At 41.0% G+C, this 24,739-nt stretch overlaps 1 protein-coding gene across 1 annotated transcript in view; it reads right to left on the bottom strand.

Moving 5' to 3' along the window:
* Nucleotides 1–2,061: 2,061 nt before the first annotated feature.
* Nucleotides 2,062–24,739, bottom strand: part of LOC134674171 (oocyte zinc finger protein XlCOF6-like) — a 298,501-nt gene continuing 275,823 nt past the window's right edge. The window contains exons 5-7 of the mRNA XM_063532227.1: nt 6,355–6,420; nt 3,841–3,903; nt 2,062–3,312 (exon numbers count right to left, since the gene is read on the bottom strand). Of these exons, the coding sequence (XP_063388297.1) occupies nt 2,087–3,312; nt 3,841–3,903; nt 6,355–6,420 (1,355 nt within the window). The 3' untranslated portion in view covers nt 2,062–2,086. The remainder of the gene's footprint in view (nt 3,313–3,840; nt 3,904–6,354; nt 6,421–24,739) is intronic.

The following is a 24,739-nucleotide window of genomic DNA, read 5'->3' as shown; positions in this document are numbered from 1 at the left end:
GCACTCGCTCATCCTGCGCGACACACGCCGGCACGACACCGGGAACACATCGTGCACGCGCGTGCAAGGGAACCACGACACACACATCACTCATGCTCTAGCGGTAACTAGCGGATCACACTTCTCACTAGTTTTGAACTACACTCGGGTTTTTAAAAAAAATGCCGTGTTCTTAGGTGGATTTGTAACGCGTTCTCATGTCGACTTGCGTACTTGCTGTGGGTATATTCATCATCATCATATCAGCCCTTTATCGCCCACTGCTGAGCATAGGCCTCTCTTCTATAGTTCGTTTTTTTTAGCATTAGAAAGAACTCCACAGAAGCAAGCGTGCAGTTTCTATCAGGCTCGTTATTTGTTAATAATTATTGAATTATCTAATTTAGCATGGTCAATACATATAATTTACTTCAAATTATTACTGCTAGAAGTGCCGGATTTGGAACCACAAGTTTACTTCTGCGAAGTTCATTCTAATGCTAAAAAAAAACGCACTATAGTACGCCACTTGTCCCGGTCCTGAGCTAATCTCATCCAGAAGTGACCCGCAATTTTCCGGATGTCGGATGGGTATATTCATAGCGCTTCTGATCAGTGTGTATTCTCTGGTCTGGAGACTAAGTACATAAGTATTTTTTTCTACTAAAGACTACATTTATACCGCTTCTTTGTTGCCGGTCCCATATTGGGATACCCTCCTCCAATTGAGGGGGGATTTAAATCTTCTCGGGGCAGAGGTGTACGGTTGGAGCCGGTAAAGGTTTATTTGACGTTCATAAGCGCATTGTAATATGCCTACTTGAATAAACTATTTTTTATCTTTATCTTTTTATCTCTTTTGAATTATTTTATGATTGCGCAAGTCTACATTCTGGCGACACTTCGCAACTGTCACATTGTTATGGCTTCGCTTCGTCTGGTGACTTTTTAAATTTCATTTGTGACTGCATTTGTTGCAATGGCTAAATGGCTTCTAGTCAGTATGTGCCTTTTCATGTCTTCGTAAGGTTTGACTCTGACTGCACTTGTAGTCACAATAACTACATGTGTATGTATGGTTTCTCTCCGGTGTGTATTCTTTGGTGAACTACAAGATGTGTTTTCTGACTGCATTTGTAATCACAGTGACTACAATGAAATGGCTTATCGCCAGTATGTCTCCTTTCATGACTTCGTAAGGCTGAACTACCACTGCACTTGTAGTCGCAATGACGAACTACAAGACTTGTTTTCTGACTGCATTTGAAATCACAGTGGCTACATTGAAATGGCTTATCGCCAGTATGTTTCCTTTCGTGAGCTCGTAAGGCGTTCCTTTGACTGCATTTGTAGTCACAATAACTACATGTGTACGGCTTCCCTCCAGTATGGATCATCTGGTGTGTTAACAAATATCCTTTCGTCCTGCACCTGTATTCGCAATCGTTACACTTAAATGGCTTGGCCCCAGTATGTATCATCAGGTGTAGTTGTAAGTGTGATTTATTACTGCATTTGTAATCATAGTGGCTGCAATGAAATGGCTTATCGCCAGTATGTTTCCCTTCGTGATCTCGTAAGGTGTTCCTTTGAGTGCATTTGTAGTCGCAATAACTACATGTGTACGGCTTCTCTCCAGTGTCAATCCTCTGGTGTTTTAACAAATGTCCTTTCTGCCTGCAACTGTATTCGCAATCGTTACACTTAAATGGCTTCGTCCCAGTATGTATCATCAAGTGTAGTCGTAAGTGTGATTTCCAACTGCATTTGTAGTCACACTGGAAATGATTCTCGCCGGTGTGTGTTTTGTTGTTTTCGTAATACAGAACCAGCAATGCACTTACATTCGCTACTACATTTGTAAGGTTTTTTCTAGTAATAATTCTCTCTTGCGGTAGTGCGTCTTCTGGTGATGTCGTAGTTTTGACTCATCATTGCATTTGAAATCACAGTCGCTACACTTAATAGGATTTCCAGCAATGTGTTTTGTTTGGTGTTTGTGTAAATCACTTTTACACGAACTTGTGTAACTACAGTGACTACTTGCATGGACACCTGAATGGAATTCATTCATAAATTGTTTATCACCATATTGTAATCACGATCACTACTTACATTTGAAATGCTTTCCTCCAGTGTGTATCCTCTGGTGTCTTTTTAAATGTGATTTATTCCTGCACTTGTAATCACAGTGGCTACACTGAAAAGGCTTCTCGCCAGTATGTGTCATTTCGTGAAGTCGTAAGCTTGAACTGTAACCGCACTTGTAGTCGCAATGACTACATTGAAATGGCTTCTCCCCAGTATGTATAGCCTGGTGTACTTTCAAATTTGATTTCAGACTGCTTTTGAAATCACAGTGGCTACACTGAAAAGGCTTCTCGCCAGTATGTGTCCTTTCGTGATTTCGTAAGCTTGTCTTATAACTGCACTTGTAGTCGCAATGACTACATTTGTACGGCTTTTCACCAGTGTGTATCCTCTGGTGTATTTTTAAGTATGATTTGTGATTACATTTGTAATCACAGTGGCTACACTGAAAAGGCTTCTCACCAGTATGTGTCTTTTCGTGTTTGCGTAAAGTTGAACTATCTCTGGACTTGTATTCGCAATGACTACATGTGTACGGCTTTTCGCCGGTGTGTATTCTCTGGTGTAATAGCAAGACATCTTTCCGACTACACTTGTATTCGCAATTACTACATTTATATGGCTTTGTCCCAGTGTGTAACATCTGGTGTCGTTTTAAATGTGATATCTGACTGATCTTTTTATTACAATAGCTACATGTAAATGGCTTCTCAACGATATGTATCTTCCGGTGTCTTCGTAATTTTGATTTCTGATTGGACTGTAAATCGCAGTCGTTACACTCAAAAGGTTTTCCAGCCATGTGTATTGTTTGGTGTTTGTGTAAATCACTTTTACACGAGCTCGTGTAACTACAGTGACTACAATTAAAATTATTCTTAACTGAGTGACTCTTTAAATGAGTCTCCAAAGTTTTCTTGGAACTCGTTGTATACTCACATTCAGCACACATGAAATTTGAAACACCATGTTCGCTTTTCTCGTGTTCTATCACAAGCAATTCGGTTTGAAACGTAGAATTACAAAAATCGCATTCAAATGGATTTGGTCCGGTTGACAAGTGCGTGAGTTTTATGTGTTTCCTTAAAATGCACTTGTTTGTGAAACGCTTGCCACAGTGTTCGCAGCCGTATGGTTTGCCGCCACTGTGAACAGTCGCGCCGTCGCGGAGGCGCTCGAGCACCACGGAACAAGCCATCGCGAGCTGTTCCCTGGCGCGGGCGGCGCTGCCGTCCGAACACACTGAAACACAAAATAATTTAAACTGATTACAATGCGTATAATTAATTTAACAAACATAACGACATTATGCAGGATTGTCAACAAAATAAATGTTTATTTAATTTTAAGTTTTAACTGACTTATAACAAACGCAACACAGAATTAGCGAACATTGAAAATATCTTCGGTTTATATAACGAATATGAATGGTAAGCGTTGGTGGCCGAGTAGATATGATTATGACTTCCAATTCGGCGGTCGCGGGTTCAAATCCAGGATAACATCGTGAGAAAACCTGCATACATCAGCGAAGAGATTATAAAATGTGTACTTACGTAAAGTCTCCAACCCGCAGTGGGCCTAGGTGGAGACTATAGCCCAAACCCTCTTGCGCATGAGAGGAGGCCTGTGCCCAGCAGTGGGACGTATATAGGCTCTGAATGATATATGGGTGGTACAAGACCATAATGAATATGGGTCGTACATGTAAAATGTAGTGTGGCTCGTATCGTACTATGTGCCGTAGTATCGTGGTGTCGCAGTACTCACCCGACACGCAGTCCTCGTCACTCGCCGCGTCCGACACCTCCGACTTGACTGCCCGCTCCTCCACTACAACAACAACTCTACTTCATGCCGTGGCTTACAATACAGTACACTTGTACTTCAAATAAAACAGTATTAAAGACTCTCATTTGCGGTCGTGGATTACCGCGATGGGGTTTGGTATATTTGACCAAAAAGAATACTTGAATGAATGCATTTTTCCGCAGCACACGGTATAGGAAACATCATGAGGAAACCGGAATATAATATTCCCAAGTGCCTAGGCCAATTCTTAAGCTTAGTCGCCAAACGGAACCCCGGATACAGTTACCCTGGGCGGGGTCCCTTTGGTTCCCATAAAGTTTTAAGTCATAAGGTATTGTTTGTCATACTATCGTTAGTCATAAAACTGAAACCGTTAACTTTTCAGGATTTTCCTAAGGTTATTCTATAGTAACGGTTAGGTTTGTTTTGTGTCAATCCTGAAAACTTACGCGTTTCTGAGAAAAGCCAATTATGACTAACGAAAATTCGGACAAACAATACATTATGACTTAGAACTATTTGGGAAACAATAGAGACCCACTCCGGACGCCAACGGATACAGCTAGTATGGCGACACGGGTACTTTCGTTGGGGCTCACACTGTACAATGGATCTTAAGTTAAAAAAAATCCTATCACAATTTACAGATAGCCTGGATTGGAGTAAAATACCTACAATAATTAAAGGATGTATCTAATAATTTACACATAAACATTACAAATTCACATTAGAAGATTAATTATAACATCCAGATTGATATATCCCGGTATGTTGGTAGTCAGATTGGTTCACCGATGGGAAAACCTTCCCAATGCTAGTTTGTGTATTCTCTACTTATTCGTTACACCGTTTCTGTTCAAGTTTGTACAGTCGCTATCAGATATATAGGAGAGGCCAAGGTCCTCACAAATATCTGAACACGGACTTCAACGCCTTGACAATAAAGGCGTGTTCAGATATATGTAAGCTTGGCCGCTACGATGTATCTGATGGGGACTGTACTTACGCGACGTCTCATCACTTGTCTTATCTTCGTTCGTCGATTCAGGCTTGACTAGGAGCTCTTCATCTGAAACAAACATATTATTCGAGGTTTAGAGCACCCAACCGGCGAGCGTGTATGAGGAATGTTATGAATGTGAAGGAAGCGAAAGAGGTATGTCAGGATCGTAGCAAGTGGAAATCAGTGGTCTCTGTCTACAGTGCCTACCCCTCCGGGAAATAGGCGTGATTATATGTATGTATGTATGTATTCGAGGTTTGTGTCGACGATTAAAAGATCTCGCACCACACAACAGCTAGTTTCAAAAGAAGCAGTATAGAGCAATTTTTTCATGAAACCGATGCTGTCAAAAATACAGGGGAGCGGGGGCGAGGTGAGCGAGTCCCGTGCCGTGATTGGTCCATTCAAAGTCAAATGGAGTTAAACTACCGTATTTGTGGCAGTGTCCATGTCATTTCCTAAACATCCTGGAAGGCAGGATTGAAAAGACAAGAGAAGAAGGGAGACCTAGAATCACTTATCTCAGCCAAATAAAAAATAATGCGTATGTGGAAATTAAAAGACTGGCACAAGTAATAAATTATTGGCGATTGCTCCACCGACAAGAGCAAAGCTCTTAAGTTATGATGATGATGATGATTTGTGGCAGAGGAGGTAGCGCGACTAGGTTAGGCAATGCTATGTCTGGAGGATGTCTTGTCTGTGTCTCGCTCCGGGTCGTGCCTGGTGCAACAGATCTGGTTCAGTATGGCAACGCTGCCAGTGATGGCCGTGTTGCATAATAAACTACAACTAATATTACAAGCGAAACTCGTTTTCTAATAAGTCAAATTGGAAAAGGAGTTCCGCTTGTAATATTAGTTGTAGTTTATTATGCAACACGGCCGATATGGCGAAATTTGAAATTTATTTGGAGAAAAAAATCCCATCAGATAGAAAACAGTATGAATCTTCTAACTCAGGGTTTCCCATTGTGTGCCGCGGCGTTCTAGTGCACCGTACACAGTAAAGAGGGGCGCCGTTAGACAATCCTCCTCACCATATTATTGATTTCAAACTTGCAAGTGCGCCGCGGACTGAATAAGCTTGGAAACCCGTTATAACCGCTAGATAGACGACGATCGCTGCAGGCGCATAGACGGCCGTAATAAACAATATCTGAACAAACTGAAGTCCGATTTCCACTTGACTAGTAATCTGTAGTCTGTGTCTTTAGGTATTTAAATAAAAGTAAACAAAATCTACCCTCAAACGGCTCCTTAAGCCAGTTGAGGGTAGATGAAAACATTACATGATCAAAATATTGTAGGTTGAAGTCAGATCGTTCAGTGATTCATCCAGGCGGCTTTGTATTTGGTTGGTTAACCAATAAATGTTATAACTACCCGAGAATTTACAAATGGTATGTTTACTTTTGTTTAAATACCTAAAGATACAGAGTATAGTAGGTACATGAAGCAGGTACTCACCCGACAGCGGGTCACCCTCGTCGCTCGCCCCGTCTCCGGCCGCCATGTTTAACCGGAGCATGTCATCTAGAGCAACAACACTATAATAAACCCCATGTTCCGCGCAGTAAACAGGACTAAGAGCAATTTCTTCTTTCCAATGGTTCCGTCAAAGGATTTCATTGTACACTTGTTATTTTGAAGTGATTCAATTTATTTAAGGTTTCCGACTCTTGAAGCAATGCATAATTAAACGGTTAAAACGTTACTACAATCAAACTAAGATGCTGTTGAAGGTCATCATTTCACATTATTTATGCAATGTTTTAAATGTAGATTTAGCCCGCTGCTCCCACAGACACATCAACATCACACATCGTCATATTTTCTAAACCAGTTGTTAAATACCATAGAGTGAGGATGGTTGACCCTATAGTTGACCAGGCACCGGTAATTGACCAATAGATAGAAAAATGCATACTAAAAATTTTCTATCTTTGTCACACTCATATGGTCAACCATTGGCCTTAATTGGTCAACTACTGCTGCATCCACTCTATAGAAGTAAAGAAAGTGGTAACTCCATACATCAGTTTCCTTACCAAAACGCGCGTTATTTAGCGACATCTAGCGTTAAGTAGTGGAATGTATCAGTACTGCTAGTTGACAATAGATGTCTCGGCGAACGAAAACTCTAATGCTCAACAATTTTCAGCTAACATTATAACCGGATGAACTGGAAGTCTATTTTCAACCCCTTCTGCTTATAATATTAGTTGTAAATTGTTTTAGTAGTACATTTTTCGTCAGTAGCTACACTTGTGACATCTGTGGCCTATTTTATAAAGCTACAAATTACAATTTACAAGTGGAAGTCTCGTTCTAACACATAGGGTTAGAAAGAGACTTCCGCTTGTAAATTGTAACTTGTAGCTTTATAAAATAGGCCACTGGTGTCAAGTAGGGGCACTGATAGTTCCACGACTTCACGATAGATGTCGACTGCGAAATAACGCGCGTTTTTGTAATAAAGCTGATGTATTGAGTTACCACACTTTCTTTCCTTATATTCATCATCATCATCATCTTCTCAGCCATAAGACGTCCACTGCTGAACATAGGCCTCCCCCTTGGATCTCCATACGTGCCGGTTGGAAGCGACCCGCATCCAGCGTCTTCCGGCGACCTTAACAAGGTCGTCTGTCCATCTTGTGGGTGGACGTCCTACGCTGCGCTTGCTAGTCCGTAGTCTCCACTCGAGCACTTTTCGACCCCATCGGCCATCTTCTCTGCGTGCTTTACTTATATTACTCTATGGTTAAAACGAAGTACCAAGAGTACTAGATAATTATTACTATTACTCATTGCAACACTTACCTGATACCGGCTCACTGGTTCCATCTTCCTCCTGTATTTCAGGATTCTCTGGTTCAACTGCAGATTCTTCCTCTAGAGCAAACAAACACAACACAAATCACATCACCTTAATATTAAATTAATGAATGCTCAAACGGAGATTTTAATGAAGTCCAATAACCCTTGACAGGAGTGTGTATGGTGCCGCCATCTAGCATTGTAGTTTAAAGTGTAATTGTTATTAAACGGACTTCTGTATAGAACTATCTCCCATGAATCAATTGAAACTGCATTAAACTGCAAAACGTGATTCAAGACCAAAAAAAGTAAGAAATGTTGCCACTTTTTGAATAGCGTATCTTGTATTTATGTAAAAATAAGTAAATAAAAGTACTTTTTTAAATCGTAGGAGTAAAATTACTAATAAATAAATAATCTTAGCGTGATTATTTATCAAAAGGAATTTACTATTTTACAAACAAATTATTGCAGTGGCAACATTGTCTTACTTTTTTTGGTCTCTAGCAAAAATAGAGGCGCATAACATCGAGTTGGAAATGTTACTGGTCAAGTCAAAATTGCCAATACCACTTAAAAAGAAACTTATGAACTCGTGTATCCTACCAACATTGACATCCGCCTGCCAGATGTGGTCTTTACTAAAAATAAAACTATTTTTGTATATACATATTAGAGATGCAACGGATAGTTGTTTGGCCAGATATCGGATATTCGGCCTGTCCAAAGGCCGAATATTCGGCCGGCGGAACTATACATACATTTCGGTTTTTCAAGTGCGCATTGTGCAGATTTTGACCTGTTTCGTAGTGAACAGTAAACGTTCACGCGGACTGAATTTAACAAATTTTTTTTTAAATAATAATGGAGCATTCCATGGGCTGTCCCGTACAAACGCATTTTATTTCCTGTGTTGCGACTTTTGTTTGGGCATTTAAAGCAGGCGATTATTTTTCTATGCATGTTTTCAACCATTTGTCAAAGAAATGGAAACTTATACCTGCAAATCTTCAGAAAATTCGCGTTTGTACGGGACAAACGGTAGACAATTTCATAGAATGCTCATAATGAATATGATTATGACGGTGACTGTTTCTTAAATCCAATTATGTTTACTCCAAAATCAAGCAACTGTTTATTTATTTTATTTATTTATTTAAGCCTTTATTTTTCCTTAAATAGTATTTCATTATGATGTTGTTGTTTATTTTACTATATTAAGGACCCCTTTCGGGTATAGGCTTCCTCCAAATCTTTCCACCTTTTTCGGTCTTTTGCCCTGATCAGCCAATTTTCTCCGGCTGTGGCTATGATGTCCCTGGACCATCTTGTTATGGGTTTTCCCGCCTTCCTTTTCCCATGGGGTCCTGGCCACTTTGTGACTTTGTTGGTCCATCTGTCATCTCTCAATCTTCCTATGTGGCCGGCCCATCTCCATTTCTGTTTCAGCGAAAACTCGAGTGCATCTATGATGTTTGTTTTGGATCGGATGTATTTGCTGTTGATCTTATCCTTTAGTTTTATGCTGAGAATGCTCCTTTCCATTGCTCTCTGGCATGTTCTTATCTTTAATTTGTTCTTGTTTGTGTGCACCCAAGTTTGAGAACCGTACGTGAGGCATGGTAGGATACATGTGTCCATTACTGTTTTCTTATGTTTGAGACTAAGTCCAAGCAACTGTTACTATCCGGTGTCCGGCCGGATAATAAGTCACTATCCGGCATCCAGCCGGATAATAATATAATGGCCGGATACCGGATAGTAACTGAATATCCGGTGCATCTCTAATACATATTATCTATTGTTGTATTGTTATAAACTTATAACCTCTTGTAAGTGTACAGCACACAACACAAAAAAAGAAGGGATCACAAATTTATTTATTTTATTTATAGAGCCCAAACAAAATTACTAATTTCACTACTTGTTTGTTGTGTGGTGCTTCCCTACCTTTGATGTTCTCTCCCAGCAGCCGCGCCTGCAGCTCCGCCTGGCTGCGTAACACTTGCAGCTTGAAGTTGGTCGCGTCTCGCAGGCGGCACACACACGCAGTGCAGATGCCGCTCGAGCCCGAGCCGCCCAGAGCGAGCTGCATGTTAAATAATCAATCACAAACATTTGCTAATATTAAATGATTGTCCATGCTATCCCAACACTATTTCTAACAATAACATCAATCTTTAACTTAACAACATTTTATGTGTATGTATGCTTACATTTATGTCAAAGCACCCTTTTATCATGTCGGCATATATCTCCGTCATGCCGAGATGTGTGTACGGCGTCGTCAGGTCCTTGTCCGGAGCACGCCGCAGGCAGCAGCGACACGCATGCATCACTTCCATCACTGCAACTGCTACGCTATTTGTAGCAATAGTAGCTCACTCTAAAGTGATGCAAGCACGAACGTGTTGTATCAAAAGTAAATAAAACTAAACAACCGTGCTATGCTTTCGTTTCGTGGTTGTTTTCATTAACAAGATAACAAGTTAACCGTTAACCTAAAAAAAAATGTCACATTTGACACTTTTGACAGTTACCCAGTACCCACACTACCGCAGGCTTGTCCATAGATATATTATAATATACAGAGATTACGTCCAAGCGAGCTGTCACTGGGACCACTTTTATTTGATGTGCGATTAACAATGTAGCCATGTCGATAAAGTCATATCTATAAACTATCGACATTTCTTGCAATTTTAATTTTACTTCAAAGGTTTAACGATACCTTAAATAAACAAAAACGCTTTTATTCTGTATTGTTGTTATCAGATCACAATTTTATAGTCACGCCCCAGCAAGGATCTAAGGGAAAGTTCAGATATTTAATTAAAATACATACCTACTAAAATAGGTGTTCCATAATATTTGAATTAATTTAATATATTATAATATATTCATTATCCATTAGCATTTCAATTATGTTTATCTTTAACGGAGATATTGAAGCTTCAATTGATCGCTATTTCGTTCCGCTGTGTAGCGTTTATCGATATATAACATGATTAAAATCGACTTTTCCAATCCCTAAAAGAGCACACATATACGTTTTTAGGCCAAGCACGCACCACGATTTTAATTTTTGCGACACGATTTTAGAATCGCTCTGTAATTTATCGCAGAAAATTCACTGCGCGCACTGCGATGAAAAGTCGACGATTTGTTGATTCTCGAAATGGATTTCGTACCAGTCGCTTGTCGTGAAACAATATGCAATCGCTGTATGGCCAAGCGCGCACCACGACTTTTTGTCGCGCGATAATTTAGTCGCAGAAATGTAACGTATGTGTTTATATGGCAGTGCACGCATATGCGACAAAAAAATCACAGCGATTTTAAAATTGTGATTTGTCACATTTTTCCGCGACTGGTCGCGACGCGATTGTCGCAAAGTGAATTGCAGTATACGGAGTTGAATGGCCCCGCGCGCACTGCGATAATAAAATCGCACCCAAGGCCCCTACGCTTTCTGTTCTCTTTGACGGCGCAGCAACTAGTATAATTTCTCTCTCCTCGCTATTTCAAAAATGCCATTTGTCAAAAAAGGAAAACCATACTGTTGACAAGGTGAACTTCAAATCAAGTGTTGCCTTTTTTGATGCATCCAGGCTGTGTATGTGTGCGTAAAAACGTGTATGTGTGCTCTTTTAGGGATTTGAAAAGTCGATTTTAATCATGTTATATATCGATAAACGCTACACAGCGGAACGAAATAGCTATTAATTGAAGCTTCAATATCTTCGTTAAACATATACATAATTGAAATGCTAATGAATAATAAATATACTAGAATATAATAAAATATTTCAATTATTGCGGAACACATATCTTAGAGTCTGTGCGGAAAGAGAAGAGTCGTGGGATTTGAGGGCGCGCCAGTGCTATTTTATGGTTTTTGCTAAGCTGACAACACTGGTCACGTGATTATAGTACGACACTAAAGGTCATGATACTTGAATCCCTTTTGTTCCGGTTTTTTACCACGGCTTACTAAACGGAGCCTGGTGGTGGTGTCGGCTCGTCAACTCAATCCTCTGATTTAGCGCAGGCACTAGTTTTCTTTTTAAAACACACTTGTTTTTATATCTCAGATACTAAAAAGTGACTGCGATTGACAAAACTGCTAAAACTATTTAAGAATCTGCCCAATACAACTGTAATTTTAGTACCAAACAAGATACGAGTCTCATTTATGTACTGCCTAATCTGTGCAGTCCAACAGTTATTAAAACCGGGTAGATCGGGTAGAAATTGGGCAATAGAACTGTAATTTTATCTGGGATATATTTCACCCATTGTAAACTTGACTTGTAATGTATGTGTACATTATTAATAATAAATATGAATATGAATAAAAATAGTGCATAAGTAGGTAGGCCTTATTGGGATATGTCCGGTTCTCTCATCTCACGATATTTTACTTCGCCGAAAAGTCACTACTAAATATGAAATATAATTTCGTAACTAACAGAACCTACAAATAAAGAAATATTTTATTTGTAAAAGTTTTATTCTTTGTAATCGAAGTCTGAATTAAAATATTCAATGTCACTTATGTTTGAGCTAGCTTCAAAACAACCAGGGACACTCATAGAACTATTTTCATCTGAACTGGATGTGCTTGAATCCGGCACGTAGATTACGAATTCTTGCATATCACCTACTTAGCGGTTTTTTATCCGAGATACCGTAGGTACTTTTACACAATCCTGAAAAAGAAATTAAATATGCATAAAATGGCAAGTATCAAGACTATTTGTAAGTTATTTTAAAGATCATGAATGACCTGCATATTTATGAAAATTAATATATTTTGAATGAATATACTTACCGATTATGTACCGGAGACAAGTTACTGAGGGGGCTTATTAAATAGGTAATTATTTAATATTAAATACAACATCAATACCCGCGAATAGCGGAAACACGTTCCGCGACTTTTCGTAAGTCGATAGTCGGCTTTTAGCCGTTTTCTTCCCGCTGACAAAACCGAACAATGTTAATTATAATTTTCCTTGTGGTTTTATGTACGGTTTTATCGTGTTTTGAAAATTTTTTATACATAAAACTTGCGGTTTTTGTTAATAAAAATATACATTGACAGAAGTTTGTTTACTTTTTACAAGACAGGTGTCAAAGGTTTGATTGCCATATAAAATTTAAAATGTTAGTTCCCGTTTCTGCCACGACTCTTCTCTTTCCGCACAGACTCTAGTAGGTATTTATGTATTTTAATTAAATATCTGAACTTTCCCTTGGTTCCCTGCTGGGGCGTGACGATAAAATTGTGATCTGATAACCACAATAAAGAATAAAAGCGTTTTTGTTCATTTTAGATATCGTCAAACCTTTGAAGTAAAGTTAAAATTGTAAGAAATGCCGATAGTTTATCGATATGACTTTATCGACATGGCTACAGCAAGGTGGTGTTAAATTGTTAATCGTACACTAAACAAAAGTGGCAACAGTGACAGCTCGCTGAGACACCGTCTCTATATATTATAAGTCTATGGCCTTATCTGTCAAAAGATTTTACTGTCAGTGTCAGAAATGTGTCAAATCAAATTTTTGAGGTTAGCTTAAATCGTCTTAGTTATTCTGTGCTTGGGTCTTGTTGTGTTTTATTTTTTTGACTATTGAAGTATTGCGGTTGCCGTGATGGACTCAATGCATTGGTGTCGCTGCTGCCTGCGGTGTCCTCCGGACAAGGGCCTGACGACGCCGTACACACATCTCGGCAAAACGGAGATATATGCCGACATGCTCAAACAGTGCTTCGATATACATGTAAGTATACTACAACTTTGTTGTTCATCGTTACTTTAAGCTATAACTGAAACACTGTTTAACCGTTGAAGGAAATTTGTAGTTTTTTTTGCCGATATCTATCCTAAATTGACAATTAAACGTTCAGCTGATAGTGGGCGACCCGGGCTCGTGCGGCATCTGCTCGGCGTGCGTGGGCCGCCTGCGAGACTCGAGCGACTTCAAGCTGCAAGTGCAGCGCAGCCAGGCGGAGCTGCGGGCGTGGCTGCAGGGAGAGAGCATGAAAGGTAAGCATAAGCACCACCCATCAAACAAGTCTTAAATATTACTCATTCTGATTAAGTGCTATAGATATCTCCAATAAATCACATTGAATTCTGCAATACTAGATGGTCGCATCATACACACTCTTGCTAGGACTGGCCAATAGCCTGCCTGATGGAGCTGCTATTTGGCTCAATGAAAATAACCGTTTGATAAGAACAAACTGGAAGATGATGTGATTTGTTGTTTGTTTGCTCTAGAGGAACCCGCAGTCGAGTCGGGAATGGAGGATGGAGACGGGACCAGTGAGGAGCCTGTGTCGTGTGAGTACCTGCTCCTCTATAATGGTAGTGGATAATGTAAGATTCACAGTTATGAATAACGGGTAATAGTTTTAATGTGTACCTACTAGGCTAGATTAGCTTGTGCCTAAACTAGCCTGTTGCTTATAAACTTGTATGTTTGCTTCAGGTGAAGAGCCCCCGATCAAGCCAGAGACACTGGATGAAGATGGGGCAGCTGATGAGATGTTGTGTGAGTGCTTAGTTTTAATGACAGATTTAGAAAGTGTTACTAGGTAGCAGTTTGCTAAGGTTTCTATTGTTCCCCATAAAGTTTTAAGCCATTATGTATTGTTTGTCCTCATTTTCGTTAGTCATACTTGGGTTGGTTCAGAATCGCGTAACTTCTCAGGATTGCCATAAAACAAACTAACCTGACCTATCTATAGGATAACGAACAGCTTACGAAAATCCTGAAAAGTTAACAGTTTCAGGTTTAGGACTAATGATAATATGACAAACAATACATTATGACTTAAAACTTTTAAAGTATCTGTATAAAAATAATAATGTTGGACTTATTAAGCTTTCTGAAAGATTTTTGTGAATTACTAAAAATTTGTGGGCAATAGTATAACAAAAAAATTTTAGTAACTTTTTTAATATTATCATTTATCTGTGTAAGGACACTAAGAACAATAAATATTCTGAAAGGTAAATAATTTTAAGACAGTCATTGTACTATGTTTCTGTCTTATTTATTTTTTACTAGAAAATGTTTCTTGCAGTTACACTGTTTACTTGATCTCCGTAAGTACTCGGTACATAGGTTTAATCTAGTGTTGGTTACTCTAGGCGACTTCCACACGGCGGCCGGAGACGGGGCGAGCGACGAGCGCGTCCCGCTGTTGCGTGAGTACCTGCTTCATATACAAGTAACTAGACTAAGTGGATGTCAGACTTCAATTTGTTGTTCAGATATTGTTTATGGCTGTCTGTGCGTCTGTAAGGGTCGCGTCGATGAAGCAATTTATTAGAATCATACTGTTTTCTATTTGATGTTTTTCTTCTCTTGTGCTGAAAATTAATTCAAACATCACCATATCGCTGGCCCAATATTACAGGAACTCACGAACAGAGATGTGAAAAATACTTTATAAAAAGTATTTAAATACAAAATACAAATACTTCCTTAATAATAATAATAATAAGCCCGCAGGGCAGCTTGTGGCGAGCTGTTGGGGAGTAACGACCCCACGGACCCGAGTGCTCCCGAGAGTCGGTCAGGGTCTCCGTCTCCGGCGTGTCTTCGTCGGTCGGAGTGGACCCCAAGGGGACCCGCAGGACTCTCAGCTCTGGCTCGCCTTCATTGGCCGTCCAGAGAGGAGTCGCTAGAGCTATATGCTCCAGGGGTGGAAGTGTTAAAGGGCATAACGCCGCGAGTAACTTCGGAGAAAGCGCAGCACCACCTCTCGACACCCCTGAGCCGCTCACGCCGGTGTTGCACCTGGCCGTCTTTACGATGGCGCATCAGGTGCCCATCTAACGAGTGGCGAGTCACCACCTGTCTCGATAACTTGTGTAAGCAATGTTATGGCAGGTGTCCGGACTTCTTTGCAATAGCCCAGTCTTTTTTCCACCCAAACTTAAACCATAGACCAGTATTCTGACCATATTCTTTACAATAGCTTCCAATGCCTGCTGAAACCGGTTCACGGGTATTTATTGATGTACCTACCCGTGAATGGGTTCCAGCAGGCGTTCTACATGACATCAAATCTCTCCAAACGGCCTCTACGTGTTGGATCCATATCCCCACGCACGCCTTATAAATGACCGGGCTCGAAAGACCCGAGAGTTTTAAAACGGAGATACAAATAATAATAATAATAATAAGCCCCCAGGGCAGCTTGTGGCGAGCTGAATGGGAAGTGACGTCCCTTGGGACCCATACCCCCGAGAGTCGGTCAGGCCCCTCTCTCCAGCTTGCCTTCATTGGCCGGCTGGAGTGAACACTGAGCAGGGGCCGCAGGACTCTCACCTCTGGCTTGCCTTAACCGGCCGTCCAGAGTGGGGTGTCAGAGCTATATGCTCGCAGGGCGGAAGTGAAATATGCCTAAGACGCGAGTTGGCACAGTGGCTGCCTACAGCCACTGGGTAGAAAGCGGTGCACACCTCTCCACGCCCTGAGCCGCTCACGTGATGTTGTCCCCTTGTCGCTCCGTGCGAGCGGCCGTTTTCGGGGACCCATATTGTGAGTTGGCGAGTCACCACCTGGCCCATTTTTTCATGTTTTTAACATATGAGCAGGGCAGGTGCCATAGTCTCCTCCATAGTCACGGTTACTAGCCCACTAGCAACTCAACGCAATAGCCCGGTTTCTTTTTGTACCTTTTCTTGCAATAGTCCTACACTAACCGGGGCTTGTCCTTGGGTGCACTACTATAGTGCAAACAGGGATAATCGTCGGTTGGTGTCACATTACATTTAGAGTAAATTGTCTTATTACAAGGGGCCTCTACGTGTTGGCTTCGGCCCCACGCACGCCTTCCAAATGCCCGGGACCCCATGGTCCCGAGAATTTGTAAAAGACAGACATAATAATAATAAAATCGTTTATTTCGACCAACTTAGGATCATATTACATTGATATTAAAATTAAGATTAAGATTAAAATAACTTATTTACATTAAAATTAAAATAAATTAAACCATTACATTCTAACTTATACTAAAACACCAAACAATAAGAGCCTTAGAGAGGCTTGGACACCAGCACGTGAATCATATGACAGTGATTCAGGTACTGGCAGTCAAACCTCTCTGCGAACGCCCTCAAGATGCCGTTGGAACTAGCCCGCACTCTGCGCACCAGGGATGTGCAGCGTTTCCTCATTGTGGTGTAGAAACAGTCTACCCTGGCCTCCGCGAACATCCCTGACGCACTACAAAAACGAGGTAGTCCCATCAGCACCCTGAAGGCGTTATTATATTGTATACGAAGAGCGTTGTACTGCTTTTGCGTATAGCACGCCCACAGATTAGCAGTGTAAAAGGTAGTACAGAAAGCTCTAAAAAGAGTTTTTTTCACCTCAGTGGAGCAACTAACAAATCTGCGGGCCACCATATTCGCTCTAACACACAACGCTCTCCGTTCCCTTTCAATGTCAGCATCATCTTTCAAGTCAGAGGTTACTACATGCCCAAGGTATTTGAATCGGTCCACCCTATTAAGTGGAGTTCCGTTTAACTTAATAGGAGGTACTGGTGGTAGTTTTTTACCTCTAACTTGAAAGACCATGCATTCACTTTTCTTGACATTATATGTCAAACCGTGACTGAGTGCATATTTCTCACATATATTTATGAGCTTCGCCAAACCACAAGGAGAGGCACTCAGCAGCACCATGTCGTCTGCATAGCTTATATTATTCAGACAAGTATCGCCAATGTGGCATCCGACAGTAGTGCTGCTGAGCTCCTCTAAAAGTGCGTTGATATACAGGTTGAAGAGCTTGGGCGAGGTCACCCCTCCCTGCCTCACCCCACACTCCAACCTGTATGGCTCCGAATAAGCGCTTGACCATCGTACTATATTCCTCTGGTTTAGGTACCAGTATTTAAACATTCTACAAAGCTCAACCGGCATTTTCGTGTTCTTTAACTTCCGCCAGAGGACGTCGTAGTTGACGAGGTCAAACGCCTTCGATAAGTCAAGGAAGCATGCATAAATACATGTGCCTCTCTCTGTGTAGTGCTTGACAGTTTCCTTAAGACACAATATGGCAGTTTCCGTAGAGAGTCCAGGCCTGAAGCCGAATATACTATTTCAAATGCAAAATACAAAATAGGTATTTTCAAAATACTTTTTAAAAATACAAATACTTTGCGATAAAAGGTACTCTGAACAGTGAATACCTAGTCTGAATTAAAAAGTTTACTCGGAATTTCCGAGTTGCAAAGACTGTCTTTATTCTTTGAAAACAGTGTGTCAATCAGTCTTCTATCTAAAGTGCAAATTTCTAATTGTTTGCTCATACTAACCGGTAGGATGGATGGATGATGGTTTCTAACGGCCAATTTTTAAAAGCATTAATTTTGATTTGTGATGTTTTACAGCTAGTATAATGCCTCTCGTTGATGTGATGAAAACGTCTCGTTTGTGTTTCACCAAGGCAGAAAAGTTTGTTCTCCTCTCCTCGCGTACCTTGAAACCCTCGCAACACTCAAGATTCCACTTTTTTAACCACTCACTACGCTTGTGGTCATGTGCGACGTTACTAAACAGATTCAACAGTTCCATGTTAAAAGAATGAGAGAGTTGCCAGTACTGTATCAGAATAATGTAGGTGGGAGTTACATCAGAAGAGAAGTAACTCCTACCTACATTAGCTACTATAAAGTATTTTGTATTTTGAAAATAGAAAATAGGTCCCAAAAACTATTTCAAATAAGATACAAAATAGTTTTCTTCAAAAGGTATTTCAATACAAAATAGGTATTTTGCATTTTGTATTTGCATTTTAAATACAAGTATTTAAAATAAGTCACATCTCTGCTCACGAATTAGTATATTTTATTGCAAGTGTGCAAAGTGTGTCATTATATACGAGCCTGACATGTCTTTTATGAGCCACAGGTAAATATAAGACACGGGACAAATACACTTATACATGTACAATAAGCGAAGTTGCTTTTGATTGATTCAAGCATTTTGTCTAAATGTACCAAACTCTATCGTGGCAATTCACACTCGCAAATGCGAGTCTTTAATTAATTTTATATACCTACAAGTGTACTGTAATGTAAGACACAGCATGAAGTAGAGTTGTTGTTGTAGTGAAGGTGCGGGCAGTCAAGTCGGAGGTGTCGGACGCGGCGAGTGACGAGGACTGCGTGTCGGGTGAGTACTGCGCGACACCACGATACTACGACACACATTATACACATACACACCTTAATACTTGTACACATGTACAACTGATATTCATTATAGCAAAGAGACTGGATTGTAATAGAGAGATAAAGTCTAACCCCCTTATTCGTAAAAGCGCTACAAACCTCAATTAGCTAATAATCGTTTGTCTTTATCTGTCATTTTGACTTATGTATTTGTAAGAAAGGGTTAAAACATAATGTAACTAAATCAGGCCCGTAAAGTTTTATAAATAAGGGGGTAAAAAAAAAGTGCCCCGTATTTTGACATCCAAACAGATGGAGTTGTACTGCGCCATGTTTTGCGATCATTGAATAGGGATGTTGACATGAATCGCGAATATATAGCATGTTATGTTTTTACCATAGCAGGCAATATTGGATTGCTGAAAACCATATTTTGCAAGTGTAAATATGTGTAATAAATTAATTAAAAATAATCATAAGTATTTAAAATAATGCCCAGTATCACGTGACTGTAAACGCCAATCGGAGCGCTTTGGCTGTTTCATAATTTTTGCCTGGTCCATTTTCTATGGAAGGGTAAAATTTTTTTTCGCGATTTCGGGGTTGGTCCCATAGTAAAAGTTGCTCAATATTATCCCAAAACCTCCCTGGCAACGGGAATGGAGTTATTTTTTAGCCACCCTGTATGGGAACCCCAGAATTTCATAACAAAAGTTAAAAGTTTTAAAAATCATCACTCGAAAACTACGAAAAATCGGCTAACATATATGGGGTATATTCTGATAGCCCACGACGTGAGGAATCTAAAAAAAAATTTTGGACGTCAAGGTTTGGTGGATCACCCTAGTGCGCAATTAACAATATCATTTAAGTCAAAATTCGTAACTGCAACGTAAGTCACATGTAACAAATATTTGTTTTATACTCTAGGGTCTTGATTGTTGTTCTTTTACATATAGGCACTGCATAAGACATGTGAAACTTGTTATTCATTATTTTAGCTTATATTTACGTAATACTCATCTTTTAGAAAGAGAGATAAATAAAATACTACAGCTTTTGATCTACGCTAGGACTGACATTTTGGCAGCAGTTGGTTTATTTACGTGTTCGTGACGTCACGTGACAGCTTGGAGCGTTTAGGCTCGAACTTTAAACACTAAACTAACTAGTGGCTTCGTGAGCTGTAGACCTCGCGAGCATATCTTATTGGACACGACGACAGCGCCATACAGTGGTTGCAACTTGGGTAAATCGTAATAATTTCAGTTTTCATTGAAATTGAACCTGAACGGATTTTAATGCGATTTTTATCTAAAAAAGTGATTCTTGCGAAAGGTTACGAAATATTCTGGCTAAGAGCTTTAATCGATAACGCTGCCCAATCCACATACAACAAATATCAAAAACACTAAAATTAAAACATAATCTAATAAACTACAAGTTAAAAAATTGCCCCAAACGCTGTCAGCCAATAACACTTACTTACCTATCTCTGGGAGCAGATTCGTTTTTAGGGTCATCAATAAAAAAAGCCTAACCTCCCTATCTCTGGGAGCAGATTCGTTTTTAGGGTCCTCAAAAAAAATAACCCTAACCTTCCTATCTCTGGGAGCAGATTTTTTTTTAGGGTCAGCAAAAAAAAAACCCTAACCTACCTACAGAGATATATATAACTCCGTATAAGATAAATAAAGTCTAAGAAAAAAACATGCCTTGGACAGCCAAGAAAAAGTCATTCTCGAATAGATGGCGCCATTACCTTTGGCCTATTCTCGGCTAGATGGCATTAACGACAGCGTTTGGTATTTAACAATTTTAACACATATCAGTGACAGAACATGGGTCAGTATGGGACAATAAAAATGGCTGCTATTTAACTGATCACCAGATTTAGTAACATTTAATACCAAAAATATATATTTTTCTCAAAGGGGTCATCAATTAATTACATCACACGTTTAGGGGGAGGGAGGCCCATACAACCATTTCCAGTCGCCGTTACGACGCGGTGTAGACACATCTTGTGTCGACACCGTCTGTTTCCGTCACAATTCCAGTCGCAGAGTCGTCGCCGTGTCGACACAGTTACCAGAAATGGGGAAGGGTCGACACATGACACAAAGTGACATAAAGTGTGGTCGCCGTGTGCCCACATTGTTTCGAGTTTGCGACTAAGGTTGCCTCCAGAATCTCGCGAACTAAATTGACAGGTCAATGTGCACAAATGATACCACAGTTTGGCCAGTGCTGTTCATATCGATATTTTCAAAAAAGTTTGAATTAGAGAATATCGCGAAAATTCACCGCTAGCGGCGCTACTGTTGCGCGGTCAGTTAAAATGTATCTTTGAGTAATTTAAGTTATTTTACAAATGTTACTTGGTGAATGAGCCACGGGCTCGTAAAGCTACTGCCACTCTTGGTCTCATAAGATTTGACTTGAAAACTCAATATTTATTCGTACGTTTTCGAAAAGAAAGCTACGAACTCGGAAAATGAATGAAGGCGGGGTTTGCTATACTTTCGCCGATTAAAAACCGAAGAAATGACTTTGCCTTATTCTAGGGGCTTACTTGGTGGGTCCTTGTTCTTCTCTCAGGCGTAATCTGCAGAAAATCTGGCCTTTGCTGGTGGGAGCACCTCGTTGCCCGCTCGATGCCGAAAACACTGTCACTACTCGGTCTTTATCACAAAATCCAATGGTGTCTTCAAAATTAACAACCCCGGGGCGAAATATAACACAAAAAAACACTAAATAGTTAGTAAATGCGGTGCTACGACGGCGATGCAATAATTTGCTTGCAAGACGTAGGAGTTTCGAGCGAAAACTGATTTTAATCATGGCCGCGGGCGTTTACGCCGGGTCACCCCTAGGTGGCGCTGTCATACTCAGTTTTAATAGACGGGTATAGCATTGGCTCGAACATAGCCCCGGCCTTGAAAGGTTCCCTTTTCAAAAAAACTAGGAAAGAATATATTATGCATTACAGCTAAAGCTAGAAGGACCGCTTAAACGGCCGAGGAATTAAAAATAATATTAGTTCTATACATTAACCTACTTTACTTACACTAACCTTTTTTTTTTTTAAGAATAAGTCTAAGGAATATTATTAGGAAGTGGACACAAACGCACTACCGGACGCCTGTACGTGCCGTTCTTTGTTTTGACTAAGACTACCCTTATAGCGCCGTCTTTTCCCGGATAAGTCTCCATAACTATGCCCATCGGCCAGTGCAACGGCGGGGCGTTGTCAGTGATAATAAGAACTACAGTCCCAACGGTGATAGGTCGCGAATCAGTGTTCCATTTCTCCCGTGCTTGAAGCGTATGCAAAAACTCTAGGGACCAACGACGCCAATAGGATTGTACCAGATTCTCAAGTAAACTATAACGAGATAACCGATTAGTACGCTCTTCCGTTATTTCCGAGGCGGGTAAGGACCTTAAAGGTACGGTATTCAAAAAGTGAGCCGGCGTGAGCGGCGCGGGCTCTGCGGGATCGGCGCTTAGCAGACCCAAAGGCCTACTGTTCAAGACAGCTTCAATCTGGCACAAAAGCGTGTAAAGTTCGTCATATGACAATATTTGAGCGCCAATCACCCGAAACAGGTGAGTCTTAAATGATTTTACAGCCGCTTCCCAGCTGCCTCCCCAGTGTGGGGCGTTGGGCGGGATAAATCTCCATTTTACTTGATTTTCTAGAAGCTCCCGTCGAAAGGTGTCCGAAAAGCCCTGGTTAAGGAGTTTTTTCAAATGAGAATCAGCTCCCACAAAATTCGTTGCATTATCTGAATACATAGTATCTACCGGACCTCGACGGGATATAAACCGTTTCAGTGCGTTAAGGAACGTTTCCGAACTTAAGTCTGCGCATATCTCTACATGCGTGCTGCGCGTGGTCAGACAAATGAAGACACATACGTACATTTTCTGACTCTTAGCACCACGTTTTCGTACCAATGTAACGTTGAGCGGTCCACATAGATCCACTCCAGTATGAGCGAAAGCCTTGGAGATTTGTAGTCTGCATTCTGGCAGATTCGCCATTGCCGGTGGCGTTATTCCCTTTGGACGTGCCTTGAAACACCGCAAACACGAATCGACTCTGGAGCGCACGATCACTCTAGCAGATAATATCCAATACCGAAGCCTTAACAACGACAACAAATGCTTTTCCCCTGCATGGCAATTCTTGCGGTGCGTATAATCTATGATCAGGTTAACGACATGATCCTTCCGTGGCAGTAGAAACGGATGTTTGTGATCAAAGGTGAGATTAGCGTTGTCCAATCTACCTCCTACTCGCAACACTCCATCTACTAGGATGGGTCTAAGCTTCCGAATAGCCTTCGAGGCGGGGGCTTTGCCAGCCGGATTGGCCTCCAAATATTCCGGAAAGTGCACAGTCTGAATAGTCTTGATAGCGGCTAACTCAGCCGCTTCCGTGTCCTCTGTCGTAACAGCGCCTTTTGATGACAGCAATTTTATAAAGCGTAACACGTAAACGATAACGCGCAGGTATCTTAACCAGGATGATATCCTTTTGGACAACGTGTACAGCACAGGCTCCTCCGCTGGGGGGGCCACAGTAGCTACAGTGGGTAGGGCTATTACCTTTTGTTCCGGTACTTCACCTTCCGAGCTCGCCACGAAAGGTTTTATAGGCCACTTTGAACGTTCCAGTCGAGCCCACGATGGACCTTGTAACCACAGCGGATGTTCCAATAGTTGGGAGGGTGTAAGCCCACGCGACAGGCAATCACTTGGATTCTCCTTTCCTGACACGTGAAAGAAACAATCCGATGGCAAATTCTTTTGGATCTTTGCCACCCGATTCGCGACGAATATTTTCCATCGGTGGGGGCTGGAATGAATCCAGTGTAGGGTCACGGTCGAATCCGAAAACGCATAGATATGAGAGAGTGAGATGCGCGTGCTATAGTTATCCATAACTACTCGAACCAGTTTCGACATAAGCCAGGCTGCACATAATTCCAACCGGGCCAGGGACACAACCTTCATCGGGGCCACCTTGGATTTCGCGCACAAAAATCGCACTGATATGCTTTGATTAGCAACCACATGTAAATACAGTACCGCACCATAGGCCTTCTCACTCGCATCTGCAAAGGCTAAAAGTGTAACTGTGCAGGAAGACGTTACGCCTACGTGACGCGGTATTCTCATTTGGCTCAGAAGCGGTAAATCTCTAACGAAATTAACCCACGCGTCGATAACAGCTGAGGGTGGGGTTTGATCCCAGTCGATGTGTTCCAACCATAGTTGTTTTATCATAAGTTTAGCATATAAGATCACTGGAGCCGCAAACCCTAAAATGTCCCACAATCGTGCCACTACCGATAAAATGTTGCGCTTGGTGTATCGTTCTGTATTTGAGTTTACTTCGAATGAAAATGAATCGGATCGCGGCTCCCACTTTATGCCTAAAACCTTTTGATAAGACCCGTCACCAAACTCAACCCAACTCGGGTGTAGATACTCTTTAGGTATGGCCTTGAGGAGCTCTGGTGAATTACTCGACCATTTCATCAGGTCAAAGCCACCCGCCTTGAACATATCAATAAGCTGTGCTGCCGTTTTAGAGGCTATTTTTTCAGACGGTGCGCTAGATGCAACATCGTCCATGTAGTAATCTCCTCGCCTGATAAGTTCAGCCGCGCGTGGATACTGGGGTCCCTCGTCAACTGCTAATTGTTGAATGGTTCGTAACGCCAGATATGGGCTCACGGATAAACCGAAACAAACACGCTCAAACTCGTATAATTGCAAAGGGTCACCAGGTTTGAACCTATA

This window comes from Cydia fagiglandana, chromosome 19, assembly GCF_963556715.1.
Source record: "Cydia fagiglandana chromosome 19, ilCydFagi1.1, whole genome shotgun sequence".
NCBI lineage: Eukaryota > Metazoa > Arthropoda > Insecta > Lepidoptera > Tortricidae > Cydia > Cydia fagiglandana.
This window is presented reverse-complemented; position numbering and strand designations above follow the sequence as displayed.